Source organism: Aquarana catesbeiana, linkage group LG03, assembly GCF_042186555.1.
Source record: "Aquarana catesbeiana isolate 2022-GZ linkage group LG03, ASM4218655v1, whole genome shotgun sequence".
Taxonomy (NCBI): Eukaryota; Metazoa; Chordata; class Amphibia; order Anura; family Ranidae; genus Aquarana; species Aquarana catesbeiana.
This window is the reverse complement of record NC_133326.1, coordinates 537,025,769-537,045,060: the sequence shown is the minus strand read 5'-3', so window position 1 is coordinate 537,045,060 and position 19,292 is coordinate 537,025,769. Positions and strand designations below refer to the sequence as shown.

The 19,292-nt window shown below is 42.0% G+C and overlaps 1 protein-coding gene across 6 annotated transcripts in view; it reads right to left on the bottom strand.

Annotated features, from left to right (window-relative positions):
* Positions 1 to 19,292, bottom strand: part of PDE3A (phosphodiesterase 3A) — a 331,598-nt gene that overhangs the window by 121,245 nt on the left and 191,061 nt on the right. For 5 of the 6 annotated variants that reach the window (XM_073621400.1, XM_073621393.1, XM_073621397.1 and 2 more), the window contains exon 2: positions 14,519 to 14,569. The exons of the other annotated variant lie outside the window; for it this stretch is intronic. In XM_073621400.1, coding sequence (XP_073477501.1) covers positions 14,519 to 14,569 — 51 coding nt within the window. The remainder of the gene's footprint in view (positions 1 to 14,518; positions 14,570 to 19,292) is intronic. 6 annotated transcript variants of the gene reach the window in all.

Here is a 19,292-nt window from a genome sequence, read left to right as displayed (position 1 = left end):
TGCTTTTTCTACTTTTGTAAATTTACTCGGTAAAATTAAACTTTGAATTTTAATACCAACCTCTGTTACTCTCTTATGCCTTTAAAGTCCCATTGTAGAGAGGTGACACTCATTGTACTGTATCTATGGAGGAGCAACATTGTCATCCTACAAATGGACTACAGAGCAGCCCCCCCCCCCAAGTTTCACAACAAAGTTGGGAGGTATTTTATAGTTTACAGTGAGCTGCAAGCAATGCAACTGATAAAGGTGTCACACAGGCAAAATGCACAAGGCGTTATCTACTTACAAGATTTCTGGCAGGATCAACAAGTGTTTTTTGCAATTATTAAAAAGTTATAACAAAGTACTTAAAGTAGTAGTAAAGTCTGTATTTACAGTATACAGGTAAGTTTACAATCAAGCTTTTCATCCAATGAGGAACGTCATCTGGGGCGAAACGTGTAGGGTGGAGCCTGGGATCTGACGTCATGATGCTTACCATGGCCATCTTGCTGGTTGGAAACACTGGATTGATTTTAGATTTGATATGCTTGTTTTTATCTTACGAAATGTGAGCATTTTGGAATACTTTTTGTAATAAATGTACTTTTAATTCAACATACTGCACCATGAGGAGTTGCTTTCTTTTATTTAATGCACGAATCTGTGGATCCAATACATGTGAGGGTTGTACAAGATCTAGCTGTCTGCTATCTGAAGTGGGGTCGTGACCACATTGTGGATATATCATGCTTGTTTGACCACCTATAATCTAGTGGTCCACTGCTTTCAGTAAGAGGTCTGGTGTGTTGATGTTCGGTGGAGGATATTCCTACTCACCTTAGTCTGTCATTTTTACACCCTGGGTGATTCCAGTTAAAGAATATGGACTCTTTTTTGTTAATATCAGTGGACTTTAATGAACTTTAGCGCTGCATATACCCCCATTTTTAATATGTCATGCATACTAGTACATTATGTCAAAAACCTGCAGGGGACCCATTTATTTATTTTGCTGGTTTACTACTACTTTAAAGGGTATATTTAAAGATAAATTCCAGGTAAGGATATTTTATACATAGTTACACTGATCCATCTTGGACCAATGTAACTATACATATATCATACTTGGCTGATGCCCCTGGAAGCTGGAAGTCACTGAACTAGACATAGCTACTCCAGGGATTTCCATTTGCTTCCGAGTCCAACGCTAAGCAGATGGATTCCGAATACAGGAGTTCATTTGTTCAGAGGGCCATTCAGAGACTGCTGTGCATTTTCTAAATTAATGCAAAGAGTTCTCTGATTGGATGAAGTGGACGAAGTGAGGCAGTGACATCTTAGTTTTTTTTTGGGGTAGACAATTTTGGGGTTACAGTGGCAAACTCTAAATTTGTCCAATAGGGCAACTCTGGTCATCCCAGGTTAATCTCTATTTTCAGAATCCAAACATGCAGATATATCCTCTCCACTAAAACTGAAATCAGTTACTGGCCAACTCCAGTAATCTACATGTAGAAAATTTTGATTCACCTGAAAGGATCATAATCAGCCAGATTAGTCTCTATACACTCCTTCACAGTGCGATCTTACGGGAAATTCACACAACATCCCATTTCTTGGCAGACAGGCAGCTATGCAAAGGTCAACTGTTCTGATGACAACTGTCCAGGAGGGGAGTTCCCTGACTTCCTGTTGTATCTCTGGGGCAGGAAGTGAAGGGAAATCTCGCCAATGGGACATAGACCACAAAACACAAACTCCAAAAGGGGTTCCAGCTCTCCCATACTCCACCCACAAACTAAAAAATGTTTTCTTTGGATATAATTTACAAAAAAAAAAGATTCAGATTCCTGCTAAGTGCCTAGTGCCCCCCCCCAGCAAGCAATTCCAGACTGCCAAAACATTAGAATAATTACACCATCTATTAGGGTCCCTTGCACAGGGTACTAATGTATGAACACTGGATCTTACTGGCAGAAAGTTCTTACCCCAAAAAAAAGTGAGTATGGCGTGCGCGTTTACATGCGTATATGTGCATACAAATTTTTCTAGCTCTCAGAACGCCAAATATTCAAATGATTTAGGGCTCATTTACACTTTCTTCGACTTCACATTAGTCTTCAACACACATTAAAGCGCCTACCGCTTCAACATGCTTTTTTTAATGTATTTTTGATACTTCTGTGATGCTTCGATGATGCTATGGGTGGTGCTTTTTTGAAGCTTTAATGAAGCTTGACAGATGCCCTGTGTGTGTGTGTTAATATCTTATACCTGCAATTTTGCCAAAACAAAGCGAAGCTAAAGCTAAATTAAAGCCTCTTAAAAGGTTCGAGTGCTTTAAAGTGATTGTAAAGGACTGCTAGGTGTTTTTTTCACCTTAATGCACTAGGATGCATTAAGGTGCAAAAAAAACGAGGGTTTACAACCCCTGTAAGCGAGCTTTGCCGTAGACTTCTATGGAGGACTTTGAAGATACATTGAAGCACCACTAAAGTGACATGGGGTATCATTTTTGAAGTGCAGCTGAAGCAAAGCAAACACAACGTGTGATCAGGACTGTAAGCTAACAATTTTATTTAGTGACAGCTGCTTTGATTGGCATTCAGAGTCTTTAACTGCTTGCTGACTGTATAACTTACATATACGGTGGCAAGGATCTCAAGGTGGATCTCCTGCACAGGATCACAAACCCGTACGTGATCCTGCGCTTCCATGTCTGGAGCGCACATGTACGCCGCTGGCGACCTGCTCCTGCTGTGATTACACACAGTGGGAGCTGATCTGCAGGTGCCGTGGACTTGATGTCTGCCGGCACCCGCCGATCATTAGGCAGAGAACCAGAACGGCAATCTGCCTATGTAAACAAGGCAGATCACCATTCTGTCAGTAGGGAAGGCATTGATCCTGTGTTCCTGTAAAGCAGGAACATGAATCAATGCCTTCCCCTAGTAAAAGCACCTCCCACACAGTACATAAACACTAGCTAGGAACACAGTTAACCCTTTGATCGCCCCTGATGGTATCAGCTGGTGTCCCAGCCGGTGTCATTAGTATAGTGACAGTGCATATTTTTTTTAGCACTGATCACTGTATTAGTGTCACTGGTCCCCAAAAAGTATCAACAAGTGTCAGTTAGTGTCCAATTTGTCCACCACAATGTTGCAGTCCCGTTATAAGTCGCTGATCGCCGCCATTACTAGTAAAAATAAATAAATAAAAATTCCATAAAATATATCCCACAGTTTGTAGACGCTATAACTTTTGCGCAAACAATCAATATACACCTATTGGAATTTTTTATACCAAAGTATGTAGCAGAATACATATTGGCCTAAATTGATGAAGAAATTAGAGTTTTTACATTTTTTATTGGATATATTTTATATCAAAAAGTAAAACATTTTTATTTATTTTTTTTTTTAATTTGTCGATCTTTTTTTTTAAAACAAGAAATAAAAAACGCAGAGGTTATCAGATACCACCAAAAGAAAGCTCTATTTGTGGGAATAAAAATATCATACATTTTATTTGGGTACAGCGTTGCACGACCGTGCAATTTCAGTTAAAATAATGCAGTGCTGTATCGCAAAAAATGTCCTGGAAAATGATAGAATAAAAAAATAAAAATATATAAAAATATATATTTTAAAATCTTTTACATACTGTCACAAGTGCAGTACAGCGTCATCATATAACTGGTTGTGGTGCTTAGGGACACTGACTGGTGACAGTATGTTTAAAAAAATATATATATCTTTCTTTAAAAATTTTTATTACATTTTTTTATCTTTTTTATGCATTTTTTTTTTTTAATTGATTCACCCTATTTGTGCTGTTTACCATTATCACTGAAAGTGAAATTAAAAGAAAATCTAACATTTCTGGTTGTCCCCAGAAAAGTAATAGAGGGGAAATCTTCCAATGCAGACACTAATTCAGGTGACCTGGGGGTCCACAAGCGATTTCCTTAATTTGTAGGGATTTACTCTCACTTCCTGTTTGGCATAGGACAGGAAGTGAAAGGGAAATCTCTGAAATGGAACACAGATGGGGAAAAAAAAATTCTCACAGGGGTTATAACCCTTAGATGACCCCAATCACCCTAATTAACATCTTCTTCCCCTTCTCCCTTTTACTGGGAGAGAAGAGACTGAGGAAAGACTTTCTCCTGCCTGCAGCAGACTGATGACATCATCTCACCCTAGGCAAAGTCATTAGACTACAGTTGAAGGAAAGCTTTTTAATGATAAAAGGTGGCGCTTGGAAAATTATACTGTTGCTTTATATTGTGACATGTCAAGATGTAATCATGCAGACTTGTACAGTTACTGACAGGTCTATATAAGGAGGGGGTACAGCTGGGACACCATTTTTTCCTCTGCCGCTACACTATATGGCTGTAATTAGCACCTACAGCAATCTCAGCTAAAGCTCATTTCCCTGTAATGAATGCAGCACCGCAAGCAGGTGATCGGCTTATCATGAAGAAATTGTTTTTTGAGATCTGTGAAAAGTACGTGGTACGCTGCGGGTTCTCAGACAAAATAGGCGAAAGTGAATTTTGCTGCCGACGTTACAGAAATGTTTGCAATTTGTACCACTTCACGTCACCTTTTCCATCTCCGTTCCAGTAATCAGCGCGGGAAGAAACGTGTTTACCTCACCGCGATTTCTAAAACAAAGTTTATTTCTCTCAACTGACGTTATTTCATGTCTAACAAGCAATTCTGCGGCACGTGAGGCTCATTTCAGCCTGGAGATTCTGACACATCGATGGATCGGCTCTAACCGCACTGTGGCGGCACTAATCCATCCCGCGCGGCTGAGCCGGCCAGGTAAGTCAATTAGGTGACGTCAGAGGTCTCCGCGGAGAAGACATTAGCATTTATAAACTGTTCCGTTTAAATGATTTTATAATTGAATTTAGCGGGCAGATCCGAGTCATTATACCCCGCCTGGATGAAAGCGGAAACTAATTCTTAAAGGGATGTGGAAAAAATGCTGTGCTGTGCTGCGCTGCGGAGACACAGAGGGAACAAAATGTTACAAAATAATCAATTCATATTTATTTCTCCACATTTGCAATAAAGTAGAATGCCATCCAAACAGATAAATATTATATTTGATATACTGTACAGGTGGCCTGTCCTTTCTATCTTTTCATTATTCTATCTGGCTACTTTTATAATGTATGCCAGGCAGCATTACCAAAAGAAATAGACAAGTGCATTAAAGGAGTTCTATGCATACACTTTCAGCATACACTTTCATTTTATAACATGGGCATTGTAAAAAGAACTTAAACAAAAGTTAATTTTAACAATCCAATATAATAAGCTTACTTGAAAAATCTCTTTTCATCTCGTGAGTTCTGCCTGTCTGCTGGCCATCTCTTTCCACAACTTCCCGGACTCCCTGCAGGCTTTGCAGCTTCTCCTCTACTGTTTACTTTCAATTTCTAAGGACCTACATATCCCATGGTACCTTGCTGCCTCCATGCAGTGCTTCCTGTACTGCCCACACCCCCTGAAACTCCTCCTCTCAGCTCCTCTGTAGTTCAGAAGGCAGGCTCTGTGAAATGTGTGACACATCAGTGCCTACCCACAGGGCATAGTGACTATGTGTCACAGAATTCAAGGAAATAAATGTGTGAGGATCTTCACAAAGTAAGTTTACAAACTTCAAGATTGTTCAGAATAATAGAAGTAGGCTAGAAATAACTGAAATACAATGTGAAAAATAATATATGATTTCATATTTTGACCGTATGTAAGCTTTAAATAATGTTTTTTATATCTTTTTTATTTACATATTTCTTCATAAATAAATATATTTTTTAAAAATCTGCTTGGAGTATAGCTTTAATATATTCTTCAACATTTTACCACAATATAATTTGTAAAAGAGATTATTTATTCGTATATTTAGAGAGCTATGGACCCCAGTGCAAATTCTGGACCTGATCCCTCTTTCTGGGAACACTTCTTTATTGTCCCAGGCCCATATTGGCCACCACTTCCCCATCCCCTGCTGCCACTGTCAGATGATCATGTGATGGATAATTCCAAATTGAAGCCCAAACACATGATTACTCCACTGGTAAAATGTTCCAAAGCCAACGCGTTTCAGGGGATGTATCATCAGGGCTTGAAAAAATGAAACAATGGAACAGTGTACACAGACTTAAAAATCAGTCTATTGTTGGGTATTGCTGATATGAAGTTGCGCAGCAGTCTGTCAGCTCATCCATACCACAATCCAAGGTGATTGTGGAAGCCCTGCGGTGTGTAGAATCAGCCATCATAATATTCAGATAGTTTACATTCACACCCTTACCGCAATATTTGATGATAGAAATGATATAAAGTAATCATACAAAGAATCCTTAGGGTTCCAGAGCCTTTTATCCACTTTCCGAAGATGATCATGTGATGACCAACCTAGTGGGCAATTGGCTTATTGGGGCTGTATTCTGCGACAGCTCTGTCCATCTGCCGCTAAAATGATCACTGACATCTGAGACTAATGTTTATAGTTGATCAGAGCAGACCAGAGATTAATGGGAGTCCAGTTGCTGATAGGACCCTTCCCGATCTGCAACAATATTAACTAACAATTCTGACCAATAGGGGGCGCACCACCAATATTGCATTGTGCTTTCTGCAACAGCAGTACTCTTATGAGGGCTTCATATACTTTCCAACATTGACTGCACATAGCCACATCTATAGAAGCAAAGATCTGTCAGCTCTCCGAGAGTCGGAAATGATAGAGGGGAGATCTCACGCCGCTCAAAAATATAATTTCTGAGTAAAGCGACTCTATAAATAAGTCACCAGTTTCTAATAAAACTGCAATCATTTCTCCTGATTGGCGCCCCACTGTTCTGTCTGGCCTCAGACTCTTCCCAAGCCACAAAATTCCATCAATCTGCATCTCTATAAATCATGGCCGGCAAAAGAAAATAAACAGCCTGAGCTCAGCAGTAGAAAGTGATAAAACGTTTCCTCTGATTCACGTTTTTTCTTCGTCAGAAAGATCAGATCAGGACAAGTAACAATAATTCCACCATCACCAACCCTTAGTGTTTTCTAACCCTCTGCATCACCTAATACTCAGCATCTTCTGATACAAAGCAACACTGACCCTCAGCATCATCTGACCCCCAGCAACTTTCGGCCTTCAGCATTTTTTAATACTGGGCACCACCTGACCCTCAGCGTCACCATCATCTCCTAACCCTCGCCCTGATACTCATCCCGCAGCATCACGTGATCTTCAGAGCCACTCGACCCCAAGCATCGTTCAACTCTTAGCATTATTACACAAACGTTACCCTCATACTCGATACGTCACCCGATACTCAACAACCAATTCCCAGCATCACCTGACTCCTGGTATTAACCAGCCCTCAGCACCACCCAAAGCTCAGCAGCATCTGACGCTTATTGTCACCTGGTGCTCAGCATCACTTAATCCTTTGCGTCTCCTGATACTCTGGGTCGCCGACCCACAGCATCATCCAATACTTAGCATTACCAAGCCCTCAGCAACAACCGACTCTCAGCTTTATCCAAACCCCAGCATCATCCAAACTCAACATCACTTGACCCCACCATTAGCAGCACACAGATCCAAAAAGCCTTCAAGGGAGAGAGCTGTCAACAAAGGGTTAATCTCATGCTAACTGAAAATTTCATGGTGGCAATACATCTCCTCCTGCCCTGCCAGTGACCTCCAGCGCAGCACCAGCCATGGGAATGGCGTTCAGCAGGATGATGATGACATACCCGGAGCAGCCAGACGTGAGGACAGCACGCAGGAATTTCAGAGCAGAGCCGACAACACAGTCCAGGAATAACACAGCCAGGACAGGCCAATACTGCACATCTCTGTAGTTCCCAGAGGTCATAAGGCTCCTATGGGTCAGGAGGTCAGAGGACCCTGGAGGTGAAAGGGCCTACGTAGTGAGGGTTAGAGGGCTTCGAAAGTCAGAGGGCCAAGTAGGTTGACAGTCTCAATCATAATTGCTCCACCCCTTATTTCTCTGTGGTGTACAGAATGAAAATTTCTTCCTTTCACTAATTTTTCTGTCTCTGTTGCTGGAACTTCATCTGATTGAGAACCAGGGGTAATTTAAATAAAAGCAGCTTATTAACTGAATGAAACCTTTCAAAATTTTTATATGAAATACTAGGAATATATATAGAAGCGAACAAGGATGACCCAACAGTATTATACTAAAGACCATAATGAGTACTTTAAATATTAAAAAATATTTTTTTTATTAATAAAGACATCAATTAAAAGCATTACATTATCAATATAAAAATCAGAAGGTATAATGACAAGAATCCACTAGAAAATGTCAACGTGTTTTGCGGTCATATGCTGCTTCTTCAGGACTCAGCTTTCTTCATAGAATACAATTATATGTGTAATAGATGAAACTCACTAGTATATGGCATTTTATTCTATGAAGAAATCTGATGTCCTGAAGAAGAGGCATAAGACCATGAAACGTGTTAACATTTTCTAGTGAATTCTTGCCATTATACCTTCTGATTTTTATATTGATATGTAATGTTTATCATGAATGTCTTTGTTAATAAAAATGTCATTTTTTTATATTTAAGTACTCATTTTGGTCTCTAGTATCATACTGTTGGGTCATCCTTAAATGCCCTATTTGTTTCTATATATTAGTTCTTTTGTGGGTGGGTGACCATTATTTAGGCTGGTATAGCATTAAAGGGCTGTTACCCTTTCTCCTCCACACTTGATACTAGGAAAATCCATATGTATTCTGTACCAGGGACTGCAATTGTAGTCAATTTCTGGGGCATAGATAAAAGGCCTAGACATGACACCCCCAATCACACCCATTTCTCTTTTAATAGTCTATAAAAGTTACATTTGTAGGGTATAGTGGAACAGGCCTGCTGAAATGAACACCCATGTGTATAAAGCTTATTGTAAGTGGAGCCAATACACTTCTACTGAAATCCAAGCTGCATCAAAATATACTACAAAGCACAAAGCAAATCCCCTACAAAAGTGAAACTGTGAATCTGACCTCTATCTAGGACCAGATTTGACTCTGTACACAATAAGAGGGGAACCTGTGAGACCTCAATGCTTTCCACTGGGCTCCGGACTCAAATTCCACTAAATGGCCAAAAAAGAAAATCTGAATGTTGAAGAGTCAAAGACATGGCGGATGCTGCAAACAGGCAGGAAGGAAGTTGGATCTTCTTTAAGCTCTGTGTGTGGAGTAAAATGTATACAGTAAAACCTTGGTTTGAGAGTAACTTGGTTTAATAGTGTTTTGCAAGACAAGCAAAATGTTTTAATAAATTTTGCCTTGATATACAAGCGATGTCTTGATATAAGAGTAGCGTCATGTCACAACTGAGTATAAAAAAAGAAGAGAGGAGCCTCTAAGTGTAGCAATATGGTTACATTTAATGAAGGTACAACATTTAGCAACTTATTGCTACACTTAGAGGTGCCTCTCTTCTCTTTTATACCCTGTAAAAAAATGCTTTGATATACAAGTGCTTTGGATTACAAGCATGTTTCTGGAACGAATTATGCTCGCAAACCAAGGTTTTACTGTATATGTATTGGTATGGTGCTGACAGCAACAATGAACCACAAACTACAGTACAATGTAGGCAAAAATCTGAACCTAAGATTCAAATAGTATACACTATAAGTCACAAAAAAGAAAAGTAACAATTCTTTAAAGGTTAAGAGTTCCAGATTTCATTAGGGAAGGTGTATCAAAAATGTGTTTGGTAGTAGAGGAGCCTGCCAGTTTGCATGTGTTCACATCACTGGTCTAAAGAAATGACAATTAGTCACACAACACGTTATTGGGGTCTTTAATAAATTAAGTTTATAATTATGAAGTTTACTTCATTATTGACCTAGTCATTTCTCTGCTACTTGATTGTTTTTTTTCGAACATTCTGAAATTTTGACTTCAGAACCAGATTTGGGCCACTCAAGAGCTCCGAGAGTGACACCCTTCAAAGACCTGAATGGAGACAGAAGTATTGTTTGAATTGTCTCAGGTTGTGCACATCACATATGTGATCATTTGCAATCTTACCTGATGTGAGGTTTCTACTACTTTTACTTCTTCACTTTTTTATGAATACTTGCTCCCATTATGTGGTCCATAATGTACAATTCTTTGCACAACCAAATATTCATCCTTTCACAGCCAACAATAACCATTTCCACTTCCAGCAGTGTACAGCACCCAAAACTGACCAGCAAACTAAGGATGACCCTTAAAGCCGAACGAAACCCTCCCATCATGTTCAGCCAAGAAAGCTTCCATCTTGGCCTTTGTTTGATCTGCAGTTGCCATAATGTGGCACATGTGATCAGTTATGACACCAGCCATAGGATGGTTTGGCAGTTTGGTTGAGAGCACAAGCAATGTTATGCCGCGTACACACGATCGGATTTTCTGACAACAAATGTTGGATGTGAGCTTGTTGGCGGAAAGTCCGACCGTGTGTACAGGGCATTGCAGCTACATTCCCAACAGTTATAATTGTAACTGTTTTCTGAAACTGTTAAATCGATGGGTTTAGTTCCGCTCTAAGACGACCTTACATGGATCAAAATTTGGCTGGTTCAGCAGGGAACTGACGAATTTCAATCCATGTGTGGGCAGGCTGTTTGTATACAAGTCAATCTATCAATCGACTTGTGTACAACCAGCCTGTCGGGTTTTCCCAATTAGTCAATACCACCGGCTATAGCCAGCAACACTGACCACGGTATTCTGACAGCAGAGAAGGCTCTCTGCTGTCAATACAAAGGCTCAGCAGGAAGGATTCCCCCATCCGCGTTGAGTGTGTGGATGGGAGAATTGGCTCAATCAGCGGGTTAAATGAAAAGATAAATAATGTGTGGCCAGCCTTAGTGACAACAAACACCTGCATTTCTCCAGCAATCTCCTTCCATAATCTTAAATACAGATAAGAGAATCAATACTTCATATAACAAGTACAAGGAAGGAGAACCATATACCAGCCAATATTTTGTGTACAATAAATACATAGTGGCAATCCGGTCAGGAAACTGTCAATTCATACATTTTTGGTTTGTTTGCATATGCCCAGGTGGATATATTAGATCTGCAGAGAATCACCTGATTCCCAGAACTGGATCCTACTCTGTACACTGATCAGACCTTTGCTGACTTTATTTCAGGAGAATCAGACAATCTGCATCACTAAAAACAATTATCAGTGACAACAGACACTTCACCTGCCCCTGGTCAGCACTGGGACAGAGAGGGTGACAGAGGAAGGCGAGTGAATGCAACAGATGTGGGAGCAGGACCGATCCTGCAGAGCATTTCAAGGCTCCTGCCACTGCTTCAATGACAAGGAGCCACACCTGAAACATTGTGACATGTGCAGTGTGATTTCACAGGGGCTGCTGATTAATAAAATGTTATATTTAGAGTCAGAATTAAACTCCTGCTCTCAAAATCCTGTCTCATGCTCAGAAAACAACAAAGAAAGAAGCGCTCCCAGACCTGTGGAAGTCAATAGGGCCACAATCCCAGGAATACAGTGGATAAAATCAAAATTCACTTTAATGTAAAGTTAAAAAGCATGACATGCAGGAGTGCCCAGACTGATACATCACCAAGCCAGTGTAGAGGAGAAACACATCCCAAAAGCTGAAGGATGACACATGATCCCAGACCCAACAGTAGGTTACACTGCCTGGGAACCTCAGGACAGTGAGAGTATGTGGATTACAGCCATTGGGGTCATTGAGATGGTACATCTGTTGGAAGTCACGTGTCCCGGCAGTACTGGGACAGGTTCGACTTGGGACCTGCACCCCCTCTCCTACTGTTCATGCATGCTGTAGAGTGGATTTACTGCTCTGTGTTCATTCTTTGTTCCCTTGCTCTGCTGTGCCCAGGGCAGCTTCCCCTCCTGCCCACCCCTAGTTCCCGCCCTGTGTCCCAGAACCGGATGTGATGTCATTCCCCTGGCAGAAGAGCGTCCGAACGTTGGCTGGTGAGGGCAAACTGGAAGTCTTAGAGAGCACTCAAACCATGTCAAACCAAAGAAGGGAAGCCAGTGACCCTGATAACATGTTTTGAGGGCTTGCCCCATCCTCATATCATGCTGATTGGATGAGTAGTTGGAGCTGCCCTTACTGTGGTTAGCTACATTTTGCATTGGAACCTCTTTGCACTTGCTACTTTTTTTTTTGTCCCCTGGTCAAGCTAATCGTGCCACTAACAAAATCAGACAGGACAGCCATATTTGGGAGACCAGCACTAGGGACAGAGAGACTGAAAGAGGCAGTTTGTTCACTCAGTACATCTGGATCCAAACAATGACTGAAAAAAGGAGGCGCACTATCATCCTATTTTGCTAGTGGATGGAGTCAGCCCAAGCAAAGTGGGATGGCTCCATTGCCTAGGCAAACTGGGCTGGGTTTAACAAGTAAAATACACAAACTGTACAGAGGCATTGGGCAATCCTGCAACGGCATGTGGTTGTTTTGAGCCTCCCATGTTTTTTTACCCGTTGATCCTGCCCATAGAATTGATATTTCTCAGCTTTCTGCAACAGTTTAAGCTGTCCATTAAAACTGGCAGTTACAGGGAGTGGGGTAAATCATACAACATTGCTGGGAGTACTTACAAAGAGTCAGCTTTTATCAATTTAGTTTAAACCTTGAATGTCACGCTCTATTCTCATCCAATTACAGAATGTTTTGCATTGCCTTAAAAGAATACAAGACTTTTTTTAATAGAGGAGGTTCTCAGCAAGCTGGGATGGGAAGATGGGAAGTCACTGCAACACTGTCTGGAAGATCACCCTGTTACAATAAGTAGAAAAAATTTGGATCTACCAGCAGGACCAATAGGAAATAAAATTATGTTACAAATGGAGGTCTCAGAAAAACAGAAACTGCTTTGTTTGTAGGCAGGTGCAGTCTACTTTCTTCACTGGTGCTTCTATTCTGCAGCAGTGCTGCAGTTGGAGAGGAAGTTGTGAAGAACATGGTTCCTCTATGGTTTCCTGGGTCACTGGGGAAGCAACCTTGTTGGATGCTGCTGCACCATGTGACTCTGGTGGCTATCTTGGGTCAGGCAGAGCCTTTTTAAGGCCCTGGCTTCCAGGTTTGGTGCATGTTTTGCGAGTTGCTAGAGTAGGGACAGGTATCCAGCCTGTGAGGGACAGTACTAGTGCTAGGGAAAGGTTCCTGATGAGAAGGGAAAGTGTAGAGTCGCATTCTGTTCCTTCTCAACAGATGCTGTCAGTCCAGCCAGAATCTGCCTCTGCGCGTTGTTTGAAACTGTGAGTGTACCTGCTGGGTAGTCTTCCCACCAGCTTTGCTGTGACCTGTTGCAACCTTACTTCAGTACAAGTTTTATGATGCACCAGACTGTGTGAATTATTGCTGCCGCACAGGCTACACATCATCTACATGTTAACCTTACAGACAGACTGCATCATATGTCATCTTTTATTCTGCCCAAAGTTTCATTTGAAGCAGGGGTCTCCAAACTTTCTGAACAAAGGGCGAGTTTACTGTCCTTCAGACGTTAAGGGGGGCCAGATTGTGGCCAACATGAGTCTAAAATGGCCTGGTGTCAATTGGAGTAAACAATGTCCCACCATTGGTATTAGTGGGAGGAATATTGCACCATTGTTAGTGTTGGGGAAAGACATAGTGCCCCATCATTGGTGTTATTGGGAGGAACAGTGCACCATCATTGGTGTCAGTGGAAGCAATAGTGCCTCATCATGGCTGTCAGTGGTAGGAATAGTGCCCTAATGTTGGTATCAGTGACAGGTATTATACACCATAGTTAGAAGGAATAGTGCCTTGTATCAGTAGGAGGAATAGCACCCCAAGGGCCTGAAAAAGACAAGCAAAGGGCCACATCCAGACCCATGGGCCACAGTTTGGAGACCACTGATTTCAAGCCTCCTTATTGTTGTCTTTCTTTCTTTTTTCAATGTACAAAATACAAATTATTTCCTGACTATTCAGTACCATGTACCAGACAGAAGCTGTCCTGTTTCCAAAATCAGAATATGAAAAGAAACATTTGAGCAGTTTCTTCGTCTATACTGCATGTGAGAATAAAGCTAGCCGTACACTTGTAGAATTTTCGTTCAAAAATTAACATTTCATATAAAATTTGTTCAACCACCGATAGTATTATCGACTGTTCTGCTGAACGATCTTCATGCAAAAATCGATCTTCGTATGGCAATGACGGGGGCACATGTATTCCCCACACTGGACTGAAATGATTGCAGCCTGGTAGAGTGACTCAGGTCACTGCACTGGCTAGAGATATGTGAAGTACAGTAGGACTCTCAGATTCACCTTCCCACAGACCAAGACAGGAGCGCCCCTCACTGTGGGCTGCACACTTCACCTACTCTGTACAATTCCCTCCAGCTGGTGCTATTCCTTCATCCATCACATCTCACCCAAGAAATGAAGAGCCACTCACCTGAGACCCCCTGGAGCCTCGCTTGTGTTCCCATTCGGGATGGCCCATTAACTGCAAGAGAACCAAAGACACTAATTAGAAAAAGCGTGAGCTTACGTGTGTCCTCGCTTGCTTAGACAGGTCCTCACCCTGTATACACATTGCAGGCTGCTAATATGCCTGAGAGATAAGAATATTACAAGTAGGAGAGGAACATACTCTCAGTATGACTGAAACAGGCAGCAAAGCCACAGTTTTACCACCCCCCAGTCACCGTAATTCTAACATTACAGCCTGAGAGGGTTGTACACATGCTGAGGCCATGGCAATCGGAACTCGGGCTATAGAGTTTGACAGGCAGCGTCCCCTGTCAAATCTGCCCACTGAGATCAATGGGGCTGTTCTGAAACTGCAAGCCAAATGTTTGGCTCACAGGTGTGTCTTGGTTCTGCAAAGTAAAACTGCCATTTTGCAATACAAAAAACAAAAAACGGGCATCAGGAGGCTGCAGTAGTGCCTCCAGAATGCTTGCCAGCTGCTGCTATACCACCCTCTAAAAAAATATATATATATATATATGTTATATATATATATATATATATATATATATATATAACAAGGTGTAATTAAATAGAAAAATGTCATATATTATCTGTACAGCAAAGCAAGATGCTATGTACATATTACCATCTGCACTATATATTTGATGGATATATCCTGTATATTAGTCTGAATATGCTTAATGGTACATCATAGCATCCAGAGGCTTCCTGTATATTATCTGTTCATACAGGCAGATATTGTATATCACTATCTATGCCATAAATTGTAATACAGACATGTATTATTACAGACATATACAACTCTGCATATGTTTATTGGTATAGTGAAGCATCTGGAGACTTCATGTATATTACTGTGTATATTCTCTGCACAGCACAGGTAGATACTACATATCACTATGTACACTATATATTACAGATGCATCCTTTGAATACATTTTATTTGTACATTGCATCATACAGAGACATACTGTATATTTTACTTAACGTAGAGACAGATACATATTACCATCTGCACTATATACAGTATATCCTGTGTATTAGTCTGAATATGTTTATAGGTACCTTGCGGTGTCCAAAGATTTCTTGTATATTACTGTGTATCTTATCTGTAGAGGGAGATGATATACAGGTATATCACTATGAATGTGATATATGGGACACATCCTGTATGTTATCTGTACAGTACAGGGAGATGCTAAACATCACAATGTTCACTATATATGGGACCCGTCCTGTATATTATCTGTATCTGAGTACAGGTAGCCCCTTTAAGTCTCTGAGGAAGATGGGATATCAATAAAACTGCTCAGACATCAGTCTCCTTCCCCCTTTTGATCATGTAGTGATGCTCCGTACATGACAACCTGAAGTTCCATGAGAGTGAGCGGACTTTTATATTTTTTATGATCATCTACTTTATGAGTTCAAGCAATATAGGTAATATCCGATCTTGGTGGTCCCTGTAGAAATGTGTGTGTAGACATTCATGTACCATTAATTACAGGGTAAATCCATTTGTAGACCTGAGGACACTGTACAAGTTATATATCTGGTCTTGGTGGTCCCTGTAGAAGTCCATGTATGGATACTTCCACCTATTATAAATAACAGGCTAAATCCACCTTGAGACTTTCTCCATATCTGGCATGTTCAAAGTTCGTGGACAACGTCTACTCAGTGTTTACAGATTGGCTTTATCACCCCAAAGGGCTAACTCCTTCATGGATGCAACTACTATGCTTGGGAGTTCGTATCTGTTAAAATGGAAGTAAAGTCAAAGTTTGGACTTGTACCTACGGGTAAGCCTATAAAAAGGCGTACCTGTAGGTACAGTGAATATCTCCTAAACTTGCACTGTTTAGGAGATATTTTCACGGGATGCAGCCGGTGAAATCAGCTGGTTTAAATAACCAGTGCATGCGCTTTGAAAGGACAACATACCCATGCTGTACCTGAGATTTTTGCCGGGGCTCCTGCAGACATGCATGGGAGTGACGTCATTGCAGCGCCGGCCATTCATACAGCCAGAGGTGAGAACCCGTAAGGATGACCAGGTGAAGATGGAAGCGCTGGGGAGCCGTGACCGCACTGCTCTGGAGGGCTCCATGCGCAGATAAGTCTGTCATAATATGTTAGTATGGGCAAGGCTGGCCCTACCATGGAACCCGGTGGGACCATGGGTCCCGGGCGGCACATTTAGACGTGATGTTATCAGCTGGAAATAAAGGCCGCGCCACCTCCCATGTCTTGCATCATTTCCAGCTAATGACATCATGTCCGCCACATTGTGCGTTCCACGCTACCAGGCAGTTGAAGTACACAAGCCCGATCGGTCCCCTTAAAATAAGCAGCGGAGCAGGCACAGTGTATCTCTCCTCCCCTGTCCACAGAGTCCCTTCTTGGTCCGGACACGACAGCCACTACAGTGGGCATCAGGGCCGCTGTTAGAAATTATGGGGCCCCGTACATCCTACCTGATGGGGCCCCCTTCGATCTGGTGGCAGGCGATGTGGCAAGTGACACGCATCTGCTGACAAGTGACACGCATCTGCTGACAAGTGACACATATCTGCTGACAAGTGACACGTATCTGCTAAAAAGTGACACGTATCTGCTGACAAGTGACGTGGCAAGTGACACGCATCTGCTGATAAGTGACTTGGCAAGTGACACACTGCATCAGCTGACAAGTGATATGGCAAGTGACACACTGCATCAGCTGACAAGTGATATGGCAAGTGACACACTGCAACCGCTGACAAGTGACGTGGCAAGTGACAAGCTGCATCCGATGACAAGTGACATGGCAAGTGACAAGCTGCATCTGGTGGCAGGAGACAGTGGCAAGTGACACATTGCACCTGCTGACAAGTGACGTGGCAAGTGACACACTGCATCCACTGACAAGTGACGTGGCAAGTGACACGCTGCATCTGTTGACAAGTGACATGGCAAGTTGCATCTGATGGCAGGAGACAGTGGCAAGTGACATTCTGCAGGCAAGTGACGTGGCAAGTGACAAATTGCATCTGCTGACAAGTGACATGGCAAGTGACAAGCTGCATCTGGTGGCAGGAGACAGTGGCAAGTGACACACTGCATCTGCTGACAAGTGACGTGGTAAGTGACACGCTGCATCTGCTGACAAGTGATAAGCTGCATCTGCTGACAAGTGACGTGGCAAGTGACACGCTGCATCTGTTGACAAGTGACATGGCAAGTTGCATCTGATGGCAGGAGACAGTGGCAAGTGACATTCTGCAGGCAAGTGACGTGGCAAGTGACAAATTGCATCTGCTGACAAGTGACATGACAAGTGACAAGCTGCAGCTGCTGACAAGTGACGTGGCAAGAGACACGCATCTGCTGACAAGTGACATGGCAAGTGACAAGCTGCATCTGGTGGCAGGAGACAGTGGCAAGTGACACACTGCATCTGCTGACAAGTGACGTGGTAAGTGACACGCTGCATCTGCTGACAAGTGATAAGCTGCATCTGCTGACAAGTGACGTGGCAAGTGACAAGCTGCATCTGCTGATAAGTGATGTGGCAAGTGACACGCTGCATCTGCTGACAAGTGACGTGGCAAGTGACAAGCTGTATCTACTTGCAGGAGACAGTGGCAAGTGACAAGCTAAGGGCTGCCACTGATTCTGTATTATGGTGAGTTGAACAATTTAATTTTATATTACAATGTAATAATAGAAATAATGCGATTCAATCATCCTGACACCATAACAACCATGGTGCCGGGATGATTGAAGCGCCAACACCAGGTGTTAGGAGTAAAGTGGGCCGGTCTGGATGAAGTCCAGGGCCATATTTTTGTCCCAGTCCAGCCCTGGGCAGAGCACTCGCTGCCATACCCACACAGTGCACAGTGGACAGTCTGTCTGAACCTCCCCACCACCGCTGCCGCTGACTAAACCCCCCTCCCCAAGACCACATCTCCCTCTGACTGAACCCCACCACCACCACCATCACTGCTGCCTCTGTCTGAACTCCCACACCACCGCCTCCTCTGTCTGAACCCCCCTTACCACCACAGCTCCATTGGACAGAACTCCCCACCACCACCACTGTTGCATGTAAATCTGACTTCCTGATACATTTAATTTTAGCTTTAATTGTCAAGACATAAAATAATGGATATGGGGGCCTTTTGGTGGGCGTGATTTTTTTTTGGGGGGGGGGGGCAGCATTTTATTCTTGGTCCCAGGCAGCACAATGTCTTGGGCCAGCCCTGAGTATGGGGTACATGACTTAAACCTACAGGAGGCCCCATTTTTGTTTATTTTTGTGGTGATTTACTAATGCTTTAAGAGCCCACTATTCTGATGTGATCATTACATCCTTGCTGTTTATGTTAAATATGTTCACTATGAGTAGATTGATATACATATTTTATTTTTGTTCGGGGGGGGTTTGGTTGCATAGGAGCTATGCTTATATTTTTTGTTATACTTGAGCTTCTATGGTAGCCCTATAAAGTGGATATTTCACAGGGGTGGTTCATTTAAATATTACTGTGTATATTATCTGCATAGTAATACTAGCATATTTACTATATATCAATATGTGCAGTATATATGAGACGCATACTGTATATTATCTGTACAGATACTGTACATGACTATGTAAATTGTATATATCTGTACAGATGCTATATATGACTATACTGTATATAGTATATATATGACATATCCTGTATATCATCTGTACAGTACAA